This window comes from Dermochelys coriacea, chromosome 6, assembly GCF_009764565.3.
Source record: "Dermochelys coriacea isolate rDerCor1 chromosome 6, rDerCor1.pri.v4, whole genome shotgun sequence".
NCBI lineage: Eukaryota > Metazoa > Chordata > Testudines > Dermochelyidae > Dermochelys > Dermochelys coriacea.
The window spans coordinates 39,439,358-39,466,513 of NC_050073.1; the positions used below are offsets into that span (position 1 = coordinate 39,439,358).

General features: G+C 41.8%; 1 protein-coding gene across 2 annotated transcripts; it reads left to right on the top strand.

Annotated features, from left to right (window-relative positions):
* The first annotated feature begins 230 nt into the window (after positions 1 to 230).
* Positions 231 to 19,979, top strand: LIN7C (lin-7 homolog C, crumbs cell polarity complex component). 2 transcript variants are annotated; one of them, XR_005293556.2, is made up of 6 exons: positions 237 to 398; positions 11,285 to 11,403; positions 12,865 to 12,936; positions 13,259 to 13,468; positions 16,564 to 16,642; positions 17,201 to 17,307. XR_005293556.2 is itself a non-coding variant. In XM_038405891.2 (5 exons), exons 1-5 carry the CDS (start codon positions 362 to 364, stop codon positions 17,315 to 17,317), a joined length of 555 nt encoding a protein of 184 aa, XP_038261819.1. In that variant the 5' UTR covers positions 231 to 361; the 3' UTR covers positions 17,318 to 19,979. The 2 variants fall into 2 exon arrangements, 1 of the variants encoding a protein (XP_038261819.1); XM_038405891.2 differs by lacking the exon at positions 16,564 to 16,642 and having other exon boundaries at positions 231 to 398; positions 17,201 to 19,979.
* The last annotated feature ends 7,177 nt before the right edge of the window (positions 19,980 to 27,156 follow it).

A 27,156-nucleotide genomic window follows, 5' to 3' on the forward strand; every position in this document is an offset into this window, starting at 1 on the left:
GTGAGTACATCACGCACACTGCGCTGGGATTCATGGCACGCGGGGACGTGCCCTAGGGTTCCCCCAGGCCGCCGACACACAGCGGGGGCACCGCAGCAGCATGCACCGTCCGTGCGCCTCCCCCGCCGCGCTGCGCGGGGAGCCCAGGTGCGAAGCCTCCGGCCCGCCCCGGCGCTGGGACGGAGCCCGCGCGGCCGCAGGGCCTGGAGGGGCGGGCGTGGACACAGACGCACCAAGATCGCGCTGCGGGAGCAGCCCCGGGCCCCGGCAGGCAGCGGCTGAGCCCCGCCCCCCCCACCGCGCGCCTTGGCCTTCCGCGCGGCGCGCGTCACTTCCGGGTGCGGGCGCGAGCGAGGAGAAGATGGCGGCGCTGGGGGAACCTGTGCGGCTGGAGCGAGGTGAGCGCGGCTCCGGCCCAGCCTCGCCGCCGTTTCCCCGGGGAAGAGCGGCCACCCCCACCGGCCGGGAGCTGCGTGCGGGGCTCTGCCCGGCTCCCCGCGCCGGGTGGCGCATCGGCCGCGCTCGGGGCCGGCCCGCTGGCTCCTGACGGGGAGCGGAGCCGGGCAGCGCTGTTGGGCGGGCGCGGTCCGAGGGGGCGGAGCCCTGGGTGGGCCCCTCTCCCCACCGCCCTCCTGGCTGCGGCAATTCAGTGACACCTCCCCTCCCCCCCCCCCGGAGTGCCAGAGCGACGTTCGTCTGCGCTGGCCGGGCGGGGCGAGCGCCGAGGTGCCCGGCGGCCCCGGGGGGTGGGCGCATTGGGGTCTTCTAGTGCGTGCACAGCGGGGCCCTGTTCGTTCTCCCGAGCCAAGTCCTCCCGGGCCCTTTGAATTGTCCTTGCGCATCTTCGAGGCGAGAAGTCTTGGTTGGAGCAGCAGGAACATTTTAACCGTTAGTCTCTTTTTCTTTCTTCTCTCTCCCTCTCCCCCCAAACACGTCTCTGGGTTCCTCTAATTACCCCCAAGGCAGGCAATTAATTCCTTCTCATCAGGCTCCCGCGGATGATAATCTTAGACCCGGATTTTCCTTTTGGCTTTCATCACTTAAGTGAATGTCTGCAAGGCTGAGTTTGATTTTTCAGTGAGGAAAAAAACTTCCCCTTTACAGTTTTGTTAGAATTTCCCCATCCGCTCCATCCTGGACTTGTGTCTTACTGGATAGTGTTTTGCACACAGCTTGTGGGGGATAGCCATAGAAGGAATTTTACACATAGGAAGCTTCTCAACTTTGAATTAAACTTGATAGATTGTCAGAATGAGTGAAAGAGGCAATAAACAAGGAAATAGACATTTACATCATTTAATAAACCATCTATTCAACTTTAAGTAATTCTCTCCTATCCTCTCTCACCCTTCCCAATTCATATTATTTCCACTCATCCTGACCAACCAGGCTAGGATTCAACCTGAACACTGCAGCACCTGATTTATAGGCACCCTGTTGTTAAGTGGAATTAGGTGCCTAGGCCTGTACAGTACATGGGAGAGTTAAATACCTAAGGCTACATCTACACTACCACTTTCGTTGGTATAATTTATGTTGCTCGGGTGTGGAAAAAAACCCACACCCCTGAACGACATAAGTTATGCTGCCAGAAGCACCAGTGTGGACAGCACTATGTGGGGGGGGGGAAGCTTCTCCCCCTCCCAACATAGCTATCGCTGCTCATTGGGGTGGTTTAATTATGTCAATGGAAGAGCGCTCTCCTGTTGAACTGAGCTGTAGCTCACGAAAGCTTATGCTCAAATAAATGTGTTAGTCTCTAAGGTGCCACAAGTACTCCTTTTCTTTTTGCGAATACAGACTAACACAGCTGCTACTCTGAAACCTGTCCTCCTGTTGACACAGAGTGGCTACAGGAGAGATCTTACAGCAGCGTAGCTGCATTGGTATAGCTGTAAGCTCTCTAGTGTAGACATAGTCTAAGTGTGGGATTCATAGAAAGCTGTAAGCTTATCATGGGGAAGGAGTGGTGGTGCTTCTGCCTGTACTCCACCTTATACCTAATAGTCCAGTGCTTAGAGCACTCACCCGGGATGTGGGTCCCCTGCTTCAAAGCCCCAAGTCAGAGCATAGGCTTGCCCCCATCTCTAACTCACGTGAGTACCTCACCACTAGGCTATGGTGGATTCTGGGATGAGGCTGTCTATCTCTTCTGTTGAAGCTGTTCCACTTTGTAGAAAATACTTAAATAGCCATTGGGTCAACAAGAGAGAGACACCGTTTGAGAGAGTTTGTAGCATAATGCTCAGGGTACTCACCTGAAAGGAGAGAGACTCAAGTTCAAGTCCCTTCTCTAATGAATATTTTCAGTCTAGCACCATGTCTGTCACATCAATCCAAAATCCTGTACAGGTACAGTGCAGTTTTTGAAAGTCACATCAATCCCACATTGAGTCTCTGAACATATTAATGCATAATCAGTGGTTGGCATTAGGCTGAATATTGATTGTTTGGGTTGCAGTGGGATTTGGGTGATGGAAAGGAGGTAGTTAAAGTTGAGAAAAGGAAATGGGCGGGAGTGTGGATAACTTAACAGCCTATTTCATTGCTTTTTACTAATGTGCATTTATGAGATAGTCTTAACTCAAAGTTAATATATTTGTGTGAGAGAGAGTAAATGCATATATTGTTCAGATATGTTGTCTACGTCAGAATGCAGCTCTTGAAACTTTCTGATTATTTTCTTCTTTTCTCCCTGTTCCACAAATAAATCACTTGTAGCAGTCCCCCTCCCCCAAAGCTTGCGAATTAGAGCAGCTGCTTTGGCAATGGGATTAGCTGCTCTTGGTAAAACCTGGGGCAGCATCCTACTCCACCTCATTACCCTGCCATTGTGCTTTATCCATGAAAACAAACAAACCTATGCAGAGTTATCTAGTAGGAACAAAATAACTATTTTATGTTTTCTTGCATGTTGGTCTTACCTCTTAAGAAAGGAGGGGGGAAAAGAGTACTTTATAGTTATGTGTGTGTATATATGACATCTACTGACGGGCAGCACTATTTGCAGAAATAACCAACCTCTGTTAATTTTGGTAGTGTTGGCTTTGGATAATTAAATGATATCATTATCAAGGTAAGGGAATAACTGATTACAGGGCATTGGTATGTAACCTAGGAAATGAGGGAAAATGTTTTAAAAAATTACCACACATTTACTAGCAACAGGACTAAATCTGCTATCCAGAGGCACATATTAGAGAGACAAGGGTGAGTGAGTTAATATCTTTTATTGGATCAACTTCTGTTGGTGAGAGAGACAAGCTTCAGGACCTGAAAAAGAGCTGAAAACTCAAAAGTATGTCTCTCTCTCAGCAACAGATGTTGGTCCAATAAAAGATATTACCTCACCCACGTTGTGTCTCTAATATCCTGGGACCAACATGGCTACGATACTGCATACAGAGGCAAATATAGAAGAAATCTCTTCTCTCTTGCTTGAATCACAACCAACATCCTTTTTAGCAATTTCACTGGCGGCCAAGGATGAGAGACTAACCTCTCACACCTTGAGGTTACCTATTAGAGTGGTAGCACTAGTAGAATAGTGTAGAGAACCTTGCACTGCTACTGTCTTTAATATACCTCTGCTCTAGTTAACTTTGCCTCCAGGATTGTCAGTCTAGTGCCTACCACAGTCACCAAAAATTCACTTTTAAAGTGCGTGTGATGATCAGAAAATCTTCTTGCTGCAAATAAAATCCATCCTTTAAATAGTGTGGTGTGGGTTTGGTGTCACATTGCTTTTGTTAATTATTTTAATTTGCTGCCTTTTTTCATTAAAGCCCCTTTTGAGTCAGTTCAGTATCCAATTTAGTCTCTTGTTGTTTTGAATAATGGCCCGAATTGGGGCATACCTAGTGTGGCAGTGAAAGGGAGCACAAAGTGCCCAGTTAACCACATTATGGGTAGCAGTGCAGGAAGGCTCTATAGAACTGTTGTATCTCCCCCACCTCCTCAACCTCATGCTGGTGGGTGGGAGTGAATGGGGCAGAATAGGGCAGGATCTGAGTGGAGGAGACATAGCTACACTTGGGAAGGCATGATGTTCCAGTTGTAGACCTAGCTCAGTTTACTCCCTCTCCAGAGAATCTGGAGAGATTGGGACTGAGGCCTTGTCTATACACAAGTTGTACTGCGTTAACTGTATTAGTATGAAAAAAGATATGCCAGCATAAAAGTGCTTATCTTGGAATATCAGCATTCACTCTCTGGATACCAGTTACACCTGTATAACTATTTTTGTTTTAAAAAATCACGCCCCCTAACTGGATGAAAGGGCCATTGCAATCTTTGGATGCATAAACATGGGAATCTCACGTTGGAATAGAGAGTTTGTTTTACTCCCTATTTGGCACTGCTGTGACCCATGCTGGAATATTGTGTCCAATTCCGGTGTCCACAAGTCTAGAATGATGTTAAACTGAAGAAGATTCAGGGAAGAGCCAGAAGAATGATTAAAGGATTAGAAAATGTGCCTTTTAGTGATAGATGCAAGGAGCTCGATCTATTTAGCTTAACAAAAAGAAGTAAAGGGGTGCCTTGATTAATTTATAAGTAGCTTACTTTAAGTACCTACCTGGGAAGCTGGAATGTGATGATGGAGGACTCTTCAGTCTAGCCAAGGAAGGTATAACACGATCCAATGTCTAGAAATTGAAGCTAGACAAATTCAAACCAGATATAAGTGTGAATTTTTACGTGAGGATAATTAACCATTAAAACGATTTACCAAGGGCTGTAGATTTTCCATCACCGGCAATTTTAAAATCAAGATTGGATGTTTTTCTAAAAGATAGGTTCTAGGATAAGGGTAGTCAATAGGCTAAATCTGGACCTCCAGACACTTTTGAATAGACCCCAAAATGTTTTTATTTACTCATCATTATTCTTATTTTTATTATTTTTCTCTGGAATTTGGAACTTGACTATATCTTGATCAAGAAATTTGAACCTTGACAAAAAAATAATCAACTTACCCCTGCTCTGGGAATTATTTTGGGGTAGTTCTGTGGCCTGTGTTATACAGGAGATGAGACTAGATGATCACAATGGTCCCTTCTGGCCTTAGAATCTGGGTGCATGAAATAATTATAATGGTACAAAATTTATGTATCAACCAGGCTTGAGCTGCTTTTGGGGCAATACAGTTGTGTACTGCCCCTTACTCTGTACTTGTATAAAAGACACACTGGATCTCAAAATTAGTGTCTGAACGTTCTGAGCATTCTACAGACATAAATTAAATCCTACTCCACCTTGTATAACACAATGTGTGGCCTCTCCATTCTTTTGGGGAACTTACAACCAAAAGAACATCACATCAGTGCCCTGTACCTCTATTGGCTCCCTATTTGCATCCTTAGTTTAATCTTTGAAACGCATTTTGGGCTGGGGCCAGGGTCCTTCAGAGATTGCCTTTTTTTGACTGACCAACACAGTTGCGTTCAGAGGGATATGGAAATTGAGTTCCTAGAATGAAATTTCAGGGAGCTGGAAGCAAGGCATTCTCAGTTCCAGCTCCTAGACTATGGAATACCTTACCAGAGAAGATCTAGTCTGTCTTCTGAGCTTTTTGCAAAAAAAAAAAAAAAAAAAAAAAAAACAAACAAAAAACTTATCAGGTTTCTGTCTTGAATAGTAGAAACTAAAGAATGAAGAGAAGGTAGTCAAACCCTAGCACGATATCCATTTGGCAAAAAAAAAAAAAAAAATTGTTTCAAAGTAGAGTATTAGGCATCCAGATATTAGTAATCTGATTATAAATGCTTTAGATGGGATGGACAGTTCAGTCTAGTACAGCATGAAGTGCAAACAATGGAAGACTTGCTACAGAAAGGAATGTTATACTCCACAGCACATGTAATAGTACTATTATGGTTATATAATGAAATTATTTATACAGTGTTTGATTCTGGTGGGAAATTTTTTATTGTGTTGGAGGAACGTGTTAACAGAGCCTGATTTGATATTGAAAAAAATTAAACCAAATCAAATTTGCATGTATTAAAAATATTTATTTATTTATTTATATTTCCAGGTATTCTAAGACTGGTTCTGTAACCTTAAATGTTCATTAAAAGAGCATCACACTGTCTGGAGTGGTTCACGACAGAGTGCCAACCTCAGGGCAGATTGTCAAAAGCAGGGCAGACACCCCAAATTGGATGTGTGTTCTATAATTAGATAGCCCTGGGGGAATTCTGTGCTACTGTGCAATACAGAATTTTGCAGAAATCCCCCCCACCCCAAAATGGGCTACAGAGACATTGGCTGCTACTGGGGGCCGCTGAACCTGGTATAGCCCGGCGTGCAAATAAAAGACAAAGATGAGGGAGGAGGAGGGAACTGGAGGGTTCCCAGCAGCTACAATTCCCAGCACTGAAGGAAGGATGACAGCGTGCAGGAAACTCCGTGCAAGCCTGGGACCCAGCAAAGGAATGTTTTTCGCTCTGGATCCCTGGTCTCTGTGGGATAGGGGATGTGAGTGTCTTGGCTGTGGGGGCGGGGGTGGCTGGGCTCTGGGGAGTAGAGGGTGTGAATGTCTGGGTCAGGATGGGGGGCTGCAGCTGGCCTAGGGGTTTGGGGGGTATGAGTGTCGGGGGGAAGGGGGGAAATGTGCAGCTGGCCTCTGGAGGGTAGGGAGTGTGAATGTCTGGGCTGGGGCGGGGAGGGGGCAGAGAAATAGGAACTGAGTTGTCATAGGGGTTTCTTTAATTCGTTACTCCTGAGGGAATTTTTGTGGGTGTTTGTATTGTTGCAGACATACTTGCTGACAGATATTTTGAAATAAATTTCCAAAATAATTGAAACTGGTGAGATGATACAGTATTATTTTGAACAATAACATTTGCAGAATTTTAACTTGCGCACAGAATTTTTAATTTTTTGGTGCACAATTCCCACAGCAGTAATTAGATTTCACCAACCCAGTAACAAATATGAATCCCTGAAACACTGTGAAGTCTTACCATGGAGTCGCAAACAGTCTCCTTAGGCACTCCAGTCTATCTTATCACCCAGGCAAGCTGGATTTAGTGATAGTTGCCATACACCAAAGATCACAAAAGATTCAGGTTGCTTCCGCTCCCCAGAGATGAGTCACTTACCCCAGGTTAATAGGTAGTTTAGATATCACACCAAAGACAACTGCTTGTAGCCAATCCTAAAGTAAACAAGGATTTATTAACCAGGAAAGAGAAATGAATAGTTAATAAATCCTGTGTGTGTGTGTGTGTGTGTGTGTGTATATATTTATGTATGGGTGTGTGTGTGTATGTATATATATATATATATATATATATATATACACATACACACACACACACACACACACAAATTAGTTACAGTCTATGGGTTCAAAAGGTGACAGAGTTGTACCAATCTGTCGGCACTGAATGTCTATTGGGACTAACCCAGGTTGACCATGGGGGATCTCTGCATCTGTTTCCTAGCTCCAGCCCTGTCAGAATTCAAACAGCAAAGAGATGACAAATTTTCTTGTTCACTATCCTTTTTTCCTTCTTCCAGAATTCAAGATGATGGGATGAGCCCTTTTGCACATAGCCTGTGCAGGAACAATTAGCAACATTTTGTATTGTGATGTTCCACAATAGCCCATTTAGTTTTGATAGCCCTTCCTGATGGGCAAGAGGAAATCATCTTTCATAGGATTTAGTACTAGGTTAAGTTTTTTCTTGTTTGGTGGGTTATGCTCTGAACTATATAGCAAATACTTAAATATCATCTTCTAGCATGGGATACAGACATTATAAGTAGGATTAATATGTTTAGCAATTTACTAGTAATTCATAAAGTCCAGACAGATAGTTATAAGTCCAATACTTATCTTAATCATACTAACATGCAGGTGAGCTGGACTGGTTTCCAGCAATGACTTTGTCAGTGCTCAGCTGCAGCCTAAAGCATTGGCAAGAGCTGGCATCTGGTCTGCCAGTGTCACAAAGAGAATAATCTAACTTTTCAGGTACTCTTTCACACTATGCTGTTTAAGCTTTGTTTGGAAGAGGTGGAGCTATCAGCTGTCCTTAAAAATAAGTTTTATCATTCTCTGCCTAATTTCTCCCTATAACTAAATTCCTTTAAGCTTGTGCAAAAGTTATTGCATTTGTGGTTGAATGAATAGTTTATAAATAAAGCTGTAATGTATTGTATGTATATGTAGATTTGCATGAGGGAAAACTTCTGATCTTTGCTCCCCTGTGTATTTGTAAAACTGGAAGGGTGTAAGCGTCCTGTGAAAGCAGGGTGGATTTGATTTAAATCATTAGTCAGGAAGACTCGATTTAATCATGGTTTTCTACATAAAAGTGCATTCTTGTTGGTTGTTCTAACCTTAATACATATTCTTCACAACTCAGAGATAGATGTAGGTTTCATTTTTAGAAGGTCCACACTATACATTTTTGAACAGTGATTTATTTTGAAAACTTTTCAGATTAGTTTTACAGCTATATCAGAAAATGAATGATTGTTTGGCTATTTCATTTACCAAAGGTAAATGAGGCAGATATTTGTGAAGTCATTGTGAGGTGAACTATCTCCCATGTAACAATTTCTTTCTGTAGCATCTTGCCCACAGAAAGGAGAGAGCTATTTTTATCTGTCTCTGGCCCTAGTGAATGGTGCTGTATAGCAGCAGTAGTCCACAGAATTCATGATAAAACCAGCATTCTGAAGCCCTGAAGTAAAAGAAGGTTGCAGTCCATCAGCTCTTTAATCCCATTCAAAGGTCATGATTCCTAGGTCACCCATCTGAGAGTCAGTAACCACTCTATCATGGTTCATTTAGCTGCTGTTCCAGGGCCCTGCTCTCCAGGTCTTCTGCCTGAGAGTTCCAAGACCTGCTTCTCTCCCATAAGTCTCATCCCATAGCCCTGAGACAGGGCTCCTGCAATAGAACTCCCCACACTGTTCCACTCAGCCACACCTCCCTTTCTGTGAGTCATACCCCAGCTCAGGGAATGTTTCTGCATGACAAACCCCTTGTTTGGAGCTGAGCTTCCTGCAGCCCCCCACTCAAGCCTGCTGCAAGGAGTTCTTCCCACAGTGTTCCACGCATCCAAGCCTCTTTGCTTATGAGTCCTATTCCTGCTCTGAGATCCACTCTCCAGCATCAACTCTTGTTTTGGGTTCAGCTTCTCCTACTCAGGTGGTGGTGGTTCTTCCTAGGAACCTCTGCACAAGCTCTCCTTTAACTTGACAGGTTTTCCGCAGCTCTGGTCAGTCCTCACCATCAACTTTTTGCTCTTCTCAATGGCTTTCTACCAGCTCTCCTCTGCTGCTGCTTCTCTTTCCTGGGTCTCAGAGTAGCAGCCGTGTTAGTCTGTATTCGCAAAAAGAAAAGGAGTACTTGTGGCACCGTAGAGGCTAACAAATTTATTTGAGCATAAGCTTTCGTGATGAAGTGAGCTGTAGCTCACGAAAGCTTATGCTCAAATAAATTTGTTAGTCTCTAAGGTGCCACAAGTACTCCTTTTCTTTTTCCTGGGTCTGTTCCTCCTCAGACAGCTCTCACCTGCCTTTTTCTATCTCTCTGTCAGTGCTCTCAGGCTTCTCAGACTCACCAGCTTTCTCCCCCCCTCCTCCTCTCCCCTTTAAGCCCAGTTGAAGTGAGCTGATGACACAACTTTGGCCCGGCTTCCTCTTAAGGGCCAGTGTTGCCCAGTAACAGACCTTAGCTGTTTTTAGCAGTCAGTTGGACCAGAAATCTACTCAGAAAATCCATAGGTGATTCCACCACCTGAAATAAGCCGAGCAACGAACTTTGCTTTTTCAGGCAATTTTCCTGTAGGATTCTCTTTGCCACCTCTGATCATGTTTCAGCCTTAACAATGTAGGCAAGTAGTGGGGGAGGCTTGTACAGAGTTGCCTGGCAGGTGAAACTTGTAGCTCTGCCGTGCAAGTAATTCCTCCATCTAGCAAAGCCATGGTGGTTTGTCACAGTAGATCTCGGATCTGCCAGACAGGAGCTCCCATTGCCAATATTTATCATGGATGAGATGCGTGGGTGACATACCAGGGTACAATCCAGACTAATGAGCAGTTGTATTACCCCTGCCCTGCAACCTTGGGTGCCTTACAATGTCTTGGTGTAGTAGCTCTCACTTGGGCCACTCACAAATAGCCTTCTAGCTTGCAAGCCACACCCTTAGCATCTACGTGTAACTGCAGCCTGCCAACCACACTTGGGTTACACTTTTGCTCTCACCAGCCCTGCTTATACTGCAGGGTCACCCCCAACTTACCCCCAGTCTCATATTTCTACTAGAAATCTATACTGTACAGCCCAGCCCTCTCCCAGAGAGTACAAAATATTGTAAGTCCTTTAAGGGAATCATATGCACATAACTTGTCACCCCAAATGGCATTACCCAGGCACTTCAACTTGAACACACTGGATTAGATAAAACAAGTTTATTAACTACAAAGAGAGAGAATACAAGTAATGAGACATAAAAGTCAAAATGGTTACAAGACATGCCTTGTACAAAAATGATTACAATAGTATGTAGTGTGAACACGGGTAGATTCTGTCACAGTGGATAAATATGGATTGAAGGGTGGCATAGAGGCAACAAGACTCAGAGGTTGGTAGGGGCTGTAAATGTGAAGGCAGGTAGAGCCAGGAAGGCAAGGAAGTCAGAATATGCAGTGACCAGGAAGCTATGTTGGGCAGTGGGTCTCCCTACTGATGGAGAGTAGATAAATCATCAGGGTAACTGAAACAGTGTGCACTGTTACCCAGTATACCCATACCAGCTCTTCTGCTCAATTCTTTTTTTTCTACCCTGTGTAGTTGCCTTCCCCATTCCATGTGAATGCCGATATTGATCTATGTTGATTTTAAACAAAGTAGAATAGACAATGAGACAGGGACCATAAAAAGCACACATTGACAGGGCATGGAAAGTGGTAAAGGCAGCTAGGAATGGGTTCAAAGGATCAGAGGGACAAGTAGATTTCAACATATATGGATCTTGAAGATGAGATATGCAAGGAGTCATTGGAGGAGGGAGGGCCTGGATGTTGATGCATTAACTGGTGTCTTCTCAGTAGTATTTAGTGATTTTTGTTAAAGGAAACGCATTTAAGCATTTTGCGAATACAGACTAACACGGCTGCTACTCTGAAACCTGTCATTTAAGCATCCTTAATTCTGACTTACAAGGTGGCGTGTGTGTGTGCGCATGAATGCCCTAAAAGAACGTTATCTGATTAAAAGTCAGGTGTTCATCATTATCAATATTCTATCTTTTCCCAGACATCTGCAGAGCTATTGAGTTGCTGGAAAAATTGCAGAGGAGTGGAGAAGTACCACCACAAAAACTGCAGGCTTTGCAAAGGGTCCTTCAAAGTGAGTTCTGTAATGCTGTGAGGGAGGTAAGTTAACCTGACATAAACAAATAGCTACCAAAAATACCAGATATATGCCGGCTTCTAACATATGTACAGTTGTACCTGCTAAGCAGGAACAAAGCTAGCTGCTACAAGAGTTTGTTTTGAGTTACTTTTTAATTTGACCTCAAATCTGTTATCTGCAAACTTTGGGGCTTAATTTTTTATTTAAAATAAAAAAAAAAAGTAGGGAAGGATTTAAAAGAAAATGAACAATTGTCTTAACATACTTAGATTTAAATTTTGGCCCAAAGTAACCTAGATAAGGATATATTCTTAGGTTACAGAAAGCCAATTAACAATTCACACCTTTCTTGGAAAGAGAACTTGAGGGTTTGACTTTCCTGTCAGCTACAAGCATCTGTACCCTACAGTGCAAGTGAGGGCTTGTCTTCACTACAAAAAAATAAAAAAAGGCCGGCGGTGGGAGAGGAGGCTGTTTTTTTTACCTCAGGGTAACTAACACATGAGCTATCACAAGGCAAAGACACAGGGAAGACACTTCAGTTTTACCACAAGGTAAGCTCGCCAGAGTTTGACCTCAGTGAGTTTACTTTGCAGTAAAATGAAAGTGTCTTGTCTTCATGGTATTGTTATGGGATAGCTCATGTGCATTAGTTACCCTGAGGTAAAAAATGCATCTTTTTTTTTTTAGTAATGAAGACAAGCTCTGAGTCAGTACAGATCTGAACGCCCTTCTATCTCCACCTTATGATTAACATTCTGTTCTAGTATTAATTATTATCTCCCCCAGGCTCTCACTCCCTTACCTGCACTCGGAATGGTTCTTCCAGGTGTGTGGGCATGGCTGGGAGTAGCTGCAGATCCAACTATTGCTTTTGGTTTGGGTGATAGTAGTGCTATTTTGTTGTAATGGTAATATTCTCTGTACTTTAATGGCCCATTCAGTAGGCCCAGGGGAAAGTATGACTTACTATCGCAGTCCTGTCTCGGGCTATGTCTACGATACAGCCTGTGTCTACAAAATTTCTTGTTCAGGGGTGTGAATATTCCACCCTGAGTGACATAAGTTACACTGACATAAGTGCTCTTGTGCACAGCACTATATCTGCGGGAGAGCTTCTGCCGCTCGTGAAGGTAGGTTTTTTATGCCAATTGGAGAGCTCTCCTGGCAGCGTAGTGCGTCTTCACCAGATGTGCTGCAGCGGCGCAGCTGCGTCGATACAGCTGTGCCATTACAGTGCTTTATGTATAGACATGGCGTCAGCTAGAGGTGACTTTCCAATAGGGCAGATTCATCCTCTTTCAGGCACATACCCTTTTTCAGTAAATTAGGAAATGCAATTTTGAGAGTAGCAGCAGAAGTATTGATCTCTTGTCACACATTTAACACAGTAGATTATTTGTCACACCATCTAAGCAGAAAACCTATATATTCATTATTCCCATTAAATTATGTACCTACTAAATAACTTTGTCCTAAAGGTATATGAGCACGTATATGAAACTGTGGACATCAGCAGTAGCCCAGAAGTGAGAGCTAATGCTACAGCAAAGGTAAAAGTCTATACTAAATAGAATGTAATAGTTTGTCACAAAAAGGGTGATATAGATGTCTCCTCCTGATATGACCTGCTAATCTGTAAGTTGAATAAACAAGATATGAAAGACTTGTTATTTAAAATGACATTCATATTTATTTTATTCAAAACGCCCCTTAGTTTTCGTATTCTGATGTTGGTACCTAGGAAACACATTATGTTTACTTAATTGTCTGTCTCAAAAACCTTTTCAGATGCTTACCACCTCTGAGTATAAGAGATGGAGACTTTCTAAGATTCTGATTTTAAGAAAAATTAAATAGTTTTGTTTCTTATAGGCCACAGTTGCTGCATTTGCTGCCAGTGAAGGTCATTCACATCCCAGAGTTGTTGAACTGCCAAAAACAGAAGAAGGTCTTGGATTCAACATTATGGGAGGCAAAGAGCAAAACTCTCCGATCTATATCTCTCGAATTATCCCAGGCGGTATAGCTGATAGACATGGGGGACTGAAACGTGGAGACCAGCTGCTTTCTGTAAACGGAGTGGTAGGAATTGGCTTTAACTTTCAGTTGTAGTAACTATTTGTGTCCACTTGAGGGTGTATAGAGACTGTAGTCTGCATAAGCCTGGTGCCTTTTTTAGTGTTGGCAAAGTGATAGAAATTTCATCCTGCTGTTTGCAGTTGATTCATAATTAGCAAGATTAGGATATTAGACAAAAACTTGAGTACAACAAGAGTTCTTGGACTATGCTTTGCAATTGTACGTGAATTCACTAAATGGTAATACTAGTATACCATTACCTGAGGCAGTATTTCAGAGCATGGGAGGATAAATAAAGTCAGATGTTAAGTACTCTATTTTGAAGCAAACTGTATTATTGCCTTATGAAATAGTTTTACAGTTACAGATGGACAGAATTTTTTCAACAAATAGTAAATTTGCTGAAAAATGCTCTTTTCGTGCAACCAAAACTATTTGCAAATTGGGGTCAAATCCAGTGAATAGCTTCAGCTGAATAAAAACTGGGAAAAAAAAAAAATTTCAAAAGTCAAAATGGTTTTTTTGAAATTTTTGAACTAAACTATTTGGAATCAGCCTGTACCATTTCAAAATGTCATTTTGAACTGACCAAAGAGAGGTTTTTTTGCTTTTTTTATTTCAGCAAGAGAAATGGGATGGGGGGATCGGTTTTAGTTTGCAATTTTTTTTGGATTTCTTTGGTTTGGCCACCAAACCTAAAAGCAATTATTCATTCAGCTCTAGTTACAGTGGTGTTAAAGTGGTTCTGCTACATGTGTCCCTGATGTTGCAGACTTTTAATAATGTGAATTTTTGCAACTTGTAAGGTAAGTACCAAACCATTCAATCTAAGGCAAGATAATGTGACGGTCCTTTGATGTTGTCATTGTCCTGATAAAAATGCTGCTGGAGAATGAAACTGTGACAAAGTGCAAGCTATAAAGTAATTTTTGCAGGCACTGTGATTTTTTCCCTGAAGTGCTGAGATTTTAAAAACCATTCCTCCAGTTTCTTATAAAAGGGAGCATGTACTTTAAACTCAGTCACTGATTTTTTTAAATTCAGCCACGACACACAAAATACCAATCTGCGGCCTCTGTGTGATGAGAAAAATGAGACTGCTAAAGGGATTTTAAATTATTTTGGTGTATATTTTTATGGAACAATTCTTGCTCCTCAGATACTGTCAGACAGCTCTGAGTGAACTACACAAATTTTGATTGTGCTTTTAATCTATATGTACTCGTTAAAATTCAGGCTCTAGTAACTACTTGTACATACCTAATCTTATTTTATGAATTAGGTTTTAATTCAATCATGTAGTCTGTAACCAGAGCCACTCTTGTGATGCAAAGCTAATTGGAGAGCTATTAGATGTCCCCAACATGGAGACATCCCCAGCAGGCATAGTCATCTCTTAAAGTCACCTGGTTCTGCAGCCTCCAGCATATGGAATGGGAAGGGGTCATGGCCAAAGTGCTACAGTTGTTCTGTGCGGGTACCATGGTTCCTTGGGCTAGCCAGTGTATCTTTATAGAAATTCCCAAGTTGCTCTAAAATATACTGAGACTAGTAGAGAACTGACACCAGAATCCACAAGCCTCAACTGGCTTCTTCTGCCTTCTTCACCCACAGACACTCCAGAAAAACCAAACCCCACCCTGCTTAACAGACAGTGGGCATAAATTTAAATATATATTTATAACAATAAATTGGGATGTGTGTGCATGCACATGCAAGATACGTTGGTTGTATGTTACCAATTTTAAATGAAAAAATATTTTTCTCATGCCTCTGAGCACGTTCCTAACATTTTAATATATATATGCAACAGACTTGTTTTTAATAACTGTATTCAGAATTAACTTAGAGTCACAGTTTCAGGAGTAACTGCACCTGTATTCCCCCTCTGCGGTCCCTCAAGGGTGCACACTTACCATTTCAGGCTCCTACTAGTCACCTTTCTTGGATGGAGATTCATGGCTCTCCTTTCTGATGGGGAGTTTTAGGCTGTACAGCTGCCTGCCTTACACTGTGATACCTCCAGCAAGCTAATCTGCGTAAGGCTCTGCCCTGTGCATTGCTTTCTCTCTGAGGACAATGGCAGTGTTGTTTTGCTTTGGTTTTTTTTTTGTTTTTTGTTAACCCGTGACCACGCACTGTAACAAAGCAAAATACATTTATTCTTAGGTCAAAAGCATTGCAGAGAAAACATTAAAAAAAAAAATCCCCAACAATAAATAGATTTAAACCCCACACTAAACATACCAGGAATTGCTCATCTGTTTTATGGAGCCTCAGTAGACCAAAGTCTTTCCAACCTTTCAGACCAAGGATTGAAATTCCCCTGGATTCAAGTTCCTGCCTGTTTGTTGAATCAAAAAGAAGACCCCAAGTCAGTTCAAGCTCATCCGTTTATACCAAAAGGCCTTTCTTTGTTTCTTAGTTTCTGGAAAAATGCAGCCTGGATCAGTATATGCAAACTGTTTACAATCTCAGGAACTGTAGTAATCTCTCTCTCTCTCACACACACACCCACCCACCCCTTTTAGTTCCTGAAGGGCCTCTGGTAACCCTCTCCCATTGAGTTGCATACAGTCTCTGGCTCAAAATAATACATAAAATATTAATAAATTTAATGCAATATGCTGACCAAAGACACTGCATGTGGCTGCAATATCTGTCACACTTAGCACTTACAAGGTTCAGTGTATTGTTGCAAAGGCTTTAATGTTTATACCTTTGCCAGAACCTAACTAATAAAGAATATTTTGAAAACTAGATTCTTGTCCATTAAAATATTTTTAATGGACATTTCCAGAATTTTTATACTAGTAACATTTAGTATATTTTGTTCGTTTACAACAGAATTCAATATATTTGTATAGACATAGTTTAGAAACTGTAAGCAATCTCACATATTTTGCAATTGATTTTTTTCAAATCTCTTACTGACACCCATATATCCTTACAAGCTTCTCATGCCATTTCAAAAAGAGAACGACTTGTGCATCCAACTGAATAACAAAAAATGAAATATCCAAGCACATTTTCTAAATCTGATAGAAGAGAAATAACTTGGTGTTTTTTTTTTTAACTGTTGTCTTTCTTTTTGTAAGTAACTTTATAGTAACGGGGAAACCCTCCAATCAACAGGTACACCACCTGCCTTCTAGCTTCTAATAGCAGCAGTGGGAGGTAGGCTTGGGATAGTAATGTCATTGTGTTTGATAACTATAATAAAGTTGAGAGAAATAACTTTGCTGACTAATGATAAAACATATGATGCCTGGATCTTATAACGGATGCAGTGGTGGGTTGAAGTTGCTAAATACTATTTGTCTGGAGGGAAAATATCATAAATTCTATTAAATGTAGACTTTAAAACCTAAAGGACCATGTTTTAAAATGTTTCTCTTATTTTGTGTGTAGAACATAAAATCTAGGGACTCTCAGTATGTCTGCTTGTTCCCTGTCTCTCATGATAAATTAGTTGCTTGGCACTCATTTCCACATTACTTTTTTTTACACTAGTTAGAAAAGAAAACACAAAGTCTGCCATCACCATTTGTTTGGTGTCTTGTTGAAGCTTCAGGTCTTCAACTGGGTGATAGCGCCCCTTGCATTACAGTTTCAAAACTGCCATACTTCTGGTTTATTAGAATGGAAATATTTTGTGTAACAAAGGAGCTAAAGAATCTTCTGCAACACTTGTATTCTTTGCTAATGTAGTATTTAATGGTTTATGCTTTACAGAGCGTTGAAGGAGAACACCATGAAAAAGCAGTAGAACTGCTGAAAGCAGCTCAAGGAAAGGTTAAGTTAGTTGTACGTTACACCCAAAGGTCCTGGAGAGATGGAGTCACGATTTGAAAAATGAGATCGGCAAAACGCAGGCAACAGAACTAATACTGTACATTATAATTTATGGAGAAAATTATACTCGGTTTTACAATTAACCGTTTGATTTGTGACCTAACAACATGAACTGCCCTAAACTATAAAAGATGCTATCCTTTTTTTAAAAAAAAAAAAATCTGTTTGCAATTTTATAAATGCCTTCATTATTAACATTGCTTAGTTCTAAAACACCCAAATGCTTCTTGAAAAATAGTTTACACAAGCATTTCTATCCAGTTGTTCTGACAGATCTTTTGCAAATAAATCTTTAACTGTGAGACAAATTTATAGACTTTTTTAAATGCATTTTTAATAAGATGTACTTCTACATTTGTAACTTTTTTTCTAAAGATTTTCATTTGGCATTACTTTAAAATTGATGAAAGTCTTCTTCAAAAAAATTTGTGCTTACTGATTAAAAATCAAAGACTTTTACTTATGAAGCTTTTGGCACTTTTCTTCTTAAAAGCATACTGTACATCAGCTACATAAAGCTAATCATGACTTATTGTGTAGTTGGTAATAAGTACTGGATTTTGTAATTTTTGATGAGTGCATTGTTTTTACATATGTGTTAGGTCATAACTCAATGATAAATGTTAACTTGGAAATTTTGTTACCCTCTGTAAATAATTTACAATGAACATTCACTTAGTGATTTTTTTTAAATAATTGACATCTAAAAATCTGGAACAATCATTCCTATAATTATATTATTTTATACTAATTTTTGAGCAGTTAGAGAAAAATTGTATATTGATTGCTATTCATCTTGATTGTATCCATGTCTATTCATATTCAAAAAAAAAGAACAATATATTTAATGCAATGCAGAAAGAATTTCATATGTATTTCCCTCACTTTTCCACTTCTTGTTTTAAAAGGTATTTGTCCTAACTGGGATTTGAATTTATCCAATTGCAATCCTATCATTTATAGAGATGAGTCACACAGGATTGGGGGCAGTTAATACCTAAATTAATAAAGATTTTCCCTTTTGCGAGACTAAACAGTGGTGTGGGATATGCTGGTTGACAGCTATAGTGACCTGCAAAAGTTAACAAACCTCACAAAATTATCTGTAGGATTCCAAAAGAAGAAAAATACTGATAACATTGTATTTTAACAAAACGTGATTTATTATTAGCTACTTCTAATTTAGAGAAATCTGATTCTTCTGGTTCCTAGTCCAGAATGAGCAGCATCATAATATACCATGAATAGAGAATGTGGTGTTACCTGCTTTGGGGTAGGAACAAGGAAATCTGCAGATCAGATGCCACCAGATGTGAAGTGGCTAATGACTCTCTGTTGTGGTGCAGTGTTTTTTTAAGCACATTTAAGACTATTACATTTTTGAACAGCTACATATTTCTTGGAATCTACCAAGTTCTGGATTGTGCCCTTTCTTGTAATGACTTCACCTCTTAGTATACATCTAGAGGTAGCTTGACAGTACACTGAGTATCTGTTCAATTGAAAGGCAGCTTTAAGTGCATCCTACTGACTGTAAACAAGTTAGTTCTTAGAGGCTTAAACTGAAAAGTACAGTTCTGAGTGTCTGGCTCATCTCTAATCTGTGTTCACATGGAACAATATGAAGTCAGTTGAAAACTTAATTCCACTGTATGAAAGATGGTAAATGTTAAAAATTTTAAAAATAATGGCATGAAGTTTATGCTTAACTAGCCCAGTGTATAAGTAATAACACTTGCATGATTGCTACAAGCAAGTTAGAAATGTGAACCCTTTCTGGATGTTTGTAAGCATTGTAAGACTTTAAAGATAATATTCTAAAGATTTTTGAGAGTAGAGTCTGAAATGCATATAATATTTATCAATTAGATGATATTGAGCACTGAATTGCATGGTTGAGTATCGTTAGCCTGTTTCAGAAGGCTGCTTCTTACTGGTGGGACCATGTTTTGAACTGTATATTTTTATGGAATGGTTAATGTTTAAAATATTTAGACCAAAATCAGTAGTTAGGCCAATCATGGAAATGTTTTAATTTAATTGTAAAATAGTAGAGAATTGTTTTTAGAGCTTTATATTAAAGAGAAGTATGAGTACAAGTAAAGACAGTAATATGTATTATAAAACTTGTATACCTTGTGTTACTGGGTAAAGCAATGTGTTTTGTTACCCTAAAGAAATATTTACTTTAGAGTAGCTGGAGCTGCTATAGGTAAATGCATTAGCATTTCCATTATAAACTATGGCTTTTGAATTCAGTATATCAACTGTTCCAAAACTCTTTGGGTTGAAGCCTGGCATACATGCTATTGTATGTGTGTTGGGGGGTGGGTTAATTTAAAAAAACAATTGAAATTACCTTTTTTGTTCTAAAATTGCAATTATTACATTAGCAGTCTGTCCTCTTGCATGGTCTGAAAGCTCTCTGTAATTTTTAAAGTAAGGATGGGTTAAAAATCACCAACAAACGTACATTCTTAACTACTACTGAGTACGTGCAGGGGCTGCACTGTGTTAGTACATCAGTCCCTACACGTGCAATACTTGGGCACACCGTCATGAGTTAAGGACAGAAATAATGTCTGTGGATGATGTTATGTATCTCTTGCTGTTGAGAGTCCCTGGATTTTAGGAACACAGAAAATAAAGAGGTGGAATTGCACAATTTGTGTGTAGGTTTTTTTTTTTTTTTTTTTTGCTTCCTCATTTGCTACTCTACTTCAGTGAGTCTTATGAAAGAGTGTGTTGTGACTGGCTATTCAAAATTTCACTACCTGTGACTGTCAATTCAGAATCATTCCTGGAGCTGAGAGTATTCATATCAGGAGAATACAGCTATGCAAATTAAAATGCATGTGTGGAAGTTAATCCTATCAAGTTTACATTTTGGTCTCCCCTCTTACCAGCTGATTGGGTTGGATTGGTCTGCTCTCTGAACAGCTGATTGGGTTGGATTTGAGGGTCTCACTTTTCCCCCTTATTTTGCAGTCTGTCTGGAGTTAATAGAAAGAAACTAAGAAAAATTCTTGTGATTATGGAGGTACTACTGCCATCTGTCTCAGATAAGTATCTGAATTGCTGACTACCTTGTAAGGTCATTATCTTCTTTGATAAAATATGCCTGGCTTGGGATATAACTCTTCAGTACTGAACAAATGCTGATTTTAGTGTCCAAACTTATTTATTAAAAGGATATTGTGTTTTACTAGACTGTATGGTGTGTTGAAGTAACACGTCCTTAATTTTCACTTCTTATTTCACTTCTTGTATCGTTGACGTTCTAGCTGTTAATAGAGAAGATAATGTCTTCATCTGAACACACAAAATAGCATGAATGGGACATAGATTAGCACAGTTGCAAGGAAAAAATGGGGGAAGATTGCTAAAAGATCAAAAGTATTCTGTAGTCAATTGTACTTCCTGAATAAACATTTCCTTATCACGTTATTCCTGTTGAGTCATGTTTTAGTCATGCAGCATGTAATCTGAAAAATAGACTTAATAGCTAAAATAGCTTCTCTGCTCACTGATCTATCCATTACTATCACAGTGATCCATAATAGAATGTGGACAGGAGATGCTGTTTTAGTTTCCTCGGACCGACCAAGACTGAAAGTAACTTTCAGTTTAATTTAAGTTAGGTTACTATTAAAGTAACATTCTAATTCATAGCCAACATTTGGCTTAAGGCTGTTCTAGAATAAACTCTGAAAGCCTGCCTTTTATGAGACTGGAATAATTCATATGGAGATAAATGGGTTCTGCAGTATGACTTGAAAAGCATAAACAGCTTTGTATCTGCTTGAATTCTTGAGCTAATGTGTAATTTCAGTTTTGTCATAGCGGAAAATTACATTCCCAAATATGATCCATATTCATAAACCATGAGATTTCTAAATGTGACCGTACCCCATCTTTAGCAAACAAAACAATTAGCTGTACAAAACACACAGCACCTGATTCAAGGCCCACTGACTTCAGGGGGGATTGGATTAGACCCGGAACAGATATATTTTCTCTGTAAAAACCTAAATTAATGCACATTAAATTTGAGAATATAACCACAAAATACAGTGAACCCCTTAGATTGCAATACCCTTATCCTGTTGTGTAGCTTTGCAGAATTCACCCTTATAAAGTAGAATTTTTGTTTAACTCTAACTAAGCAGAATTCAATCAGTGTCATTCACCATGGCTAGGATAAATTGGTTCCCTGAGAGCCATCTTGGGTTGGCTAGCCTGATTGAGTATGAGTAAAAGAAAAGGAGTACTTGTGGCACCTTAGAGACTAACAAATTTATTTGAGCATAAGCTTTCGTGAGCTACAGCTCACTTCATTGGATGCATTTGGTGGAAAATACAGTGGGGAGATTTATATACACACGCAGAGAACATGAAACAATGGGTTTTATCATACACGCTGTAAGGAGAGTGATCACTTAAGATGAGCCATCACCAGCAGCAGGGGGGGAAAGGAGGAAAACCTTTCAAGCAAGGTAGGCTAATTCCAGCAGTTAACAAGAACATCTGAGGAACAGTGGGGGTGGAAAGGGGGGGGAGAAATAACATGGGGAAATAGTTTTACTTTGTGTAATGACTCATCCATTCCCAGTCTCTATTCAAGCCTAAGTTAATTGTATCCAGTTTGCAAATTAATTCCAATTCAGCAGTCTCTCATTGGAGTCTGTTTTTGAAGCTTTTTTGTTGAAGGATAGCCACTCTTAGGTCTGTAATCGAGTGACCAGAGAGATTGAAGTGTTTTCCAACTGGTTTTTGAATGTTATAATTCTTGATGTCTGATGTGTGTCCATTTATTCTTTATGTCTGAGGGGTTGGAGCACATGCGGTTATATCGTAGAGCTTGGCTGTAGACAATGGATCCAACATTCCACACAGAGATGGACTACAAGCCATCAGGAACAGCATCCCCGATAATGTCACGGCTAACCTGGTGGCTGGACTTGGTCCTCGCCCATAACTATTTCACATTTGGGGACAATGTATACTTTCAAATCAGTGGCACTACAATGGGTACCCGCATGGCCCCACAGTATGCCAACATTTTTATGGCTGACTTAGAACAACGCTTCCTCAGCTCTCGTCCCCTAATGCCCCTACTCTACTTGCGCTATATTGATGACATCTTCATCATCTGGACCCATGGAAAAGAAGCCCTTGAGGAATTCCACCATGATTTCAACAATTTCCATCCCACCATCAACCTCAGCCTGGACCAGTCCACACAAGAGATCCACTTCCTGGACGCTACGGTGCTAATACGCGATGGTCACATAAACACCACCCTATATCGGAAACCGAATGACCGCTATTCCTACCTACATGCCTCTAGCTTTCATCCAGATCATACCACACAATCCATTGTCTACAGCCAAGCTCTATGATATAACCGCATTTGTGCCAACCCCTCAGACAGAGACAAACACTTACAAGATCTCTATCATGCATTCCTTTACACTACAATACCCCTGCTGAAGTAAAGAAACAGATTGACAGAGCCGAAGAGTACCCAGAAGTCACCTACTATGGGAAGGACCAACAAAGAAAATAACAACGCCACTCACCATCACCTTCAGCCCCCAAGTAAAACCTCTCCAGCGCATCATCAAGGATTTACAACCTATCCTGAAGGACCCATCACTCTCACAGATCTTGGGAGACAGGCCAGTCCTTGCTTACAGACAGGCCCCCAACTTGAAGCAAATACTCACCAGGAACCACACACACCAACAGAACCACTAACCCAGGAACCTATCCTTGCAACAAAGCCTGTTGCCAACTCTGTCCACATATCTATTCAGGGGACACCATCATAGGGCCTAATCACATCAGCCACACTATCAGAGGCTCGTTCACCTGCGCCTCTACCAATGTGATATAAGCCATCATGTGCCAGCAATGCCCCTCTGCCATGTACATTGGTCAAACTGGACAGTCTCTACGTAAAAGAATAAATGGACAAAATCAGACGTCGGGAATTATAACATTCAAAAACCAGTCGGAAAACACTTCCGTCTCGGTCACTCGATTACAGACTGAGGGTGGCTATCCTTCAACAAAAAACTTCAAAAACAGACTCCAACGAGAGACTGCTGAATTGGAATTAATATGCAAACTGGATACAATTAACTTAGGCTTGAATAGAGACTGGGAAGGGATAAGTCATTACACAAAGTAAAACTATTTCCCCATGTTATTTCTCCCCCCCCCCCCACTGTTCCTCAGATGTTCTTGTTAACTGCTGGAAATGGCCTACCTTGCTTGTCACCATGAAAGGTTTTCCTTTTTTCCCCCCACCGCTGCTGGTGATGGCTCATCTTAAGTGATCACTCTCCTTATAGTGTGTATGATAAAACCCATTGTTTCATGTTTTCTGCTTGTGTATATAAATCTCCCACTGTATTTTCCACCAAATGCATCCGATGAAGTGAGCTGTAGCTCACGAAAGCTTATGCTCAAATAAATTTGTTAGTCTCTAAGGTGCCACAAGTACTCCTTTTCTTTTTGTGAATACAGACTAACACGACTGCTACTTTTAACCTGAGTATTAGTGTAATTCCAAGTTTTGTCAGATGCTCACACCCACACACTTACCGATTTGTAGATCTTTAAAATACTTAATGGACCAAAGTTGTATAGTTAATATTTATTTAAAATTAATTGAAAGGACAAGGGACCTCTACAGTGTTTGCTGAAAATTATACTTACTTTTGCCTGAGCTTTGTTTAAGACTTGAATTTAAAAAAAAAAAAATCTTAATTCAGCCCATGCCGCAAACACCTCATGGGCATGAGATGTCACAGTTTGAGGTGGAATGAGGAGTGCTGAATTCAAGAAGCCTGGGTGTTCGAATCATAGTCCCTGTGTCCCATCCATGGATGGAGGAACATGGATTTCTGTACTATGTTCCTTGGGCATACTGATGCATGTATCAAAGGTAAGCAGTGTATTTTACCATAAATGATCACTGGCACTTCTGAGCTGCTGTTAAATGACATCTGCTACTGCACATTCATGATAATCTAGCAGTCCAATGAAAGGCTATCTGAATTGATCCTAAACATAGTTTAAAGTTATTTTGATTTATACTACTGTAAAACCACCCATCCTAGGGTCAGCATGCCCTTGACAATCTTGTAAATACACAGTTTAAATATTGACTCTTTCACCCCTTTCTGCTCGCTACTTCTAAACACTAACTCTAATGAGCAGCAAATGTAAACAAAACCTAAGCCCCACAACAGTCCTTTCCCCTCCCTACTGGCCAGATTATCAAAATCTCTCCCCCGCACCCTCTCCCCCCAAAAGTGAAAGGGGAATATATATGGGATTTCGTTCACAGTGTGGCGGAAGAAAGAGTTTTTTTGGTTTTGTTTTTTGTTTTTTTTTAAAGTGCACTGGGGGTTTGGATTTTTTTTTTTCGTTTTTGTTTGTTTGCTTTGTACCACAATGGAGGAGATGGTAAGAGCTCTGGTACAAGCCATGGCAGCCCAGCAGGAGGCCACCTGGGTTCAGGCAATGGCACAATAGGAGTCTATGCGGCTACAGCAGGAAACCAATCAATTATCGATGAGCCAGGCGACCCAAGATCGTACTCTCTTGAGGAGGTGGTGGACCAGCTGAAGATCCTCACCACCCAGGCCCAGTGGTCCGACGGGACGCAAACCCTGAGGGCCGCCGGTTTTCTGCCAAAGATGACATCAAGAGATGACGTAGAGGCATATCTCCTCTCATTCAAAAGGACTGCTCAGCGTGAGGTGTGGCCCCAGGAGCAGTGGGCAAGCATCCTTGCCCCTTTTTTGTGTGGAGAGGTCCAGAAGGCCTACTTTGACTTGCCTGCCACGGATGCCACTGACTATACCTATCTGAAGGCAGAGATCCTAGCACAAGCAGGGGTAACGGCAGCGGTAAGGGCCCAGAGGTTCCATGAGTGGAAATACCAGGAGAACAAACCCCCAAGAGGTCCCAGCTATTCGACCTCGTACATCTCGCACGGAAGTGGTTACAGCCTGAGGTGTGAGGCGGAGGAGATTGTGGAAACCCTGGTCATAGACCATTACATGCGGGGACTGCCGCCAGATCTCCGCAAATGCGTAGGCCAGAACGATCCATCCACGCACGACGAGATGATCACCCTGGTAGAAAGACGGATGACAGCCAGGGGACTGACCCGATACCCAAGGAAGGCCCCTTTCGAAGCAAGCACCCGACCCCAACCTTGGAAGGTTGGGCAGTCAAACCCCTGGAGAGTCCTAGGTGGAAGGGGAGGCCAAAAACCAGCAGGGATCCCAGAAGGAAGGGATTGGCCTGAGTGGAGGGAACCCCGGGACTAAATCCCCTAACCCTAGGATAGGGGAGTGATTAAAAGCAATTATAGATGTTATGAATGTGAGGACATAGCAGCACAGTCTCCCAGCACCGAGGAGCCTCTGCAATGTAACTTGGGGGATTGGGAGGTCCCATGCTCCCTTATCACCTCACGGGGGTCGCATTAGCCCCGCATAATTACACCAGGCCAGTGAGGATAAATGGAGCAGAGACTTCAGCGCTTGTGGACTCTGGGAGTGCTGTCACCCTCATATTGGGTAAGCTGGTAAAAAATAATCAGCTGCTACAAGCCAATCGCGTAGCAGTGAGGTGCGTGCATGGGGCCGTGAGCCTTTACCCACCATCCCAGTGGAGATAGAGGTTCAGGGAAACCCCATTGAGGTGATCGTGGGCATAGTTCCTAAACTCCCATATCCTGTAGTCATTGGGAGGGACTATCCAGGGTTTGAATTTACTCTTCCGGGAGAGGCTGGAGGGAGGCGGGGACCCTGAGGACAGCAACTTGTCACCGGGCGAATGTCAACCCCCAATGTTTGCTGAGATTTCTCAGGATCTGTTCTCGGTACCCTGAAAGACCCGGAAGACAAAAAAGGAGAGGAAGGCCTTGGGAATCCGGATCCTGACCCAGGGCCAGAAGACCTCCCTAGTAGGCAGATGGACGCGAGCAGCCAACAGAGAAACTTCCACCACAGAAGGTGAGCCAGAAGCTGCCCCAGCCATGACGGTGGCGAGCCTTTGGAAGAAACAGAAGCCAGCTCCTGGGAGCTTGGGCAGGTTAGTCCCGGGAGAGAGACTTTTGGGCGGGACCAGGTGGAGGACCCCAGATATGATAACGCCAGGAAAGAGGTGGCCGAGATTGATGGGATACCCATGGAGGGGAAGGTCCGGGGTCCTGGACCTTACTTTATAGTGAAGAAAGATCTCCTGTACCGATTGGTGCAAATGCAGGAGCAAGAGATACAACAACTTCTGGTGCCACAAAAGCATCAAAAAGCCATATTGAGTCTCGCCCACAGTCACCTGTTTGGAGGACACCTAGAGGTAGAGAAAAGCCAGGCACCGATCCTGCGGAGGTTCTTCTGGCCAGGAATACATGAAGATGTCCGGCGATACTGCACCTTTTGTCCGGAGTGTCAGTTACACAGCCCTCGCCCACACTTGCGGGCTCCTTTGAAACCTCTTCCAATAATAGAGGTTCCTTTTGAATGGATAGCCATGGATCTGATAGGGCCCCTAGAGAAGACAGCTGGGGGCCACCAACAAGTGCTTGTTGTATTGGACTATGGAACCAGCTACTCAGAAGCTGTTCCCCTGCACAACACAGCTTCCAAGACGATAGCTAAGGAGCTAGTACAGATCTTTGCCCGGGTTGGGCTATCCAAGGAGATATTGACTGACGAAGGGAAACCTTTCATGTCCAAGTTAATGAAAGATCTCTGTTCATTGCTCCATGTACTAGCCCTACAGACATCTGTATTCCACCCGCAAAC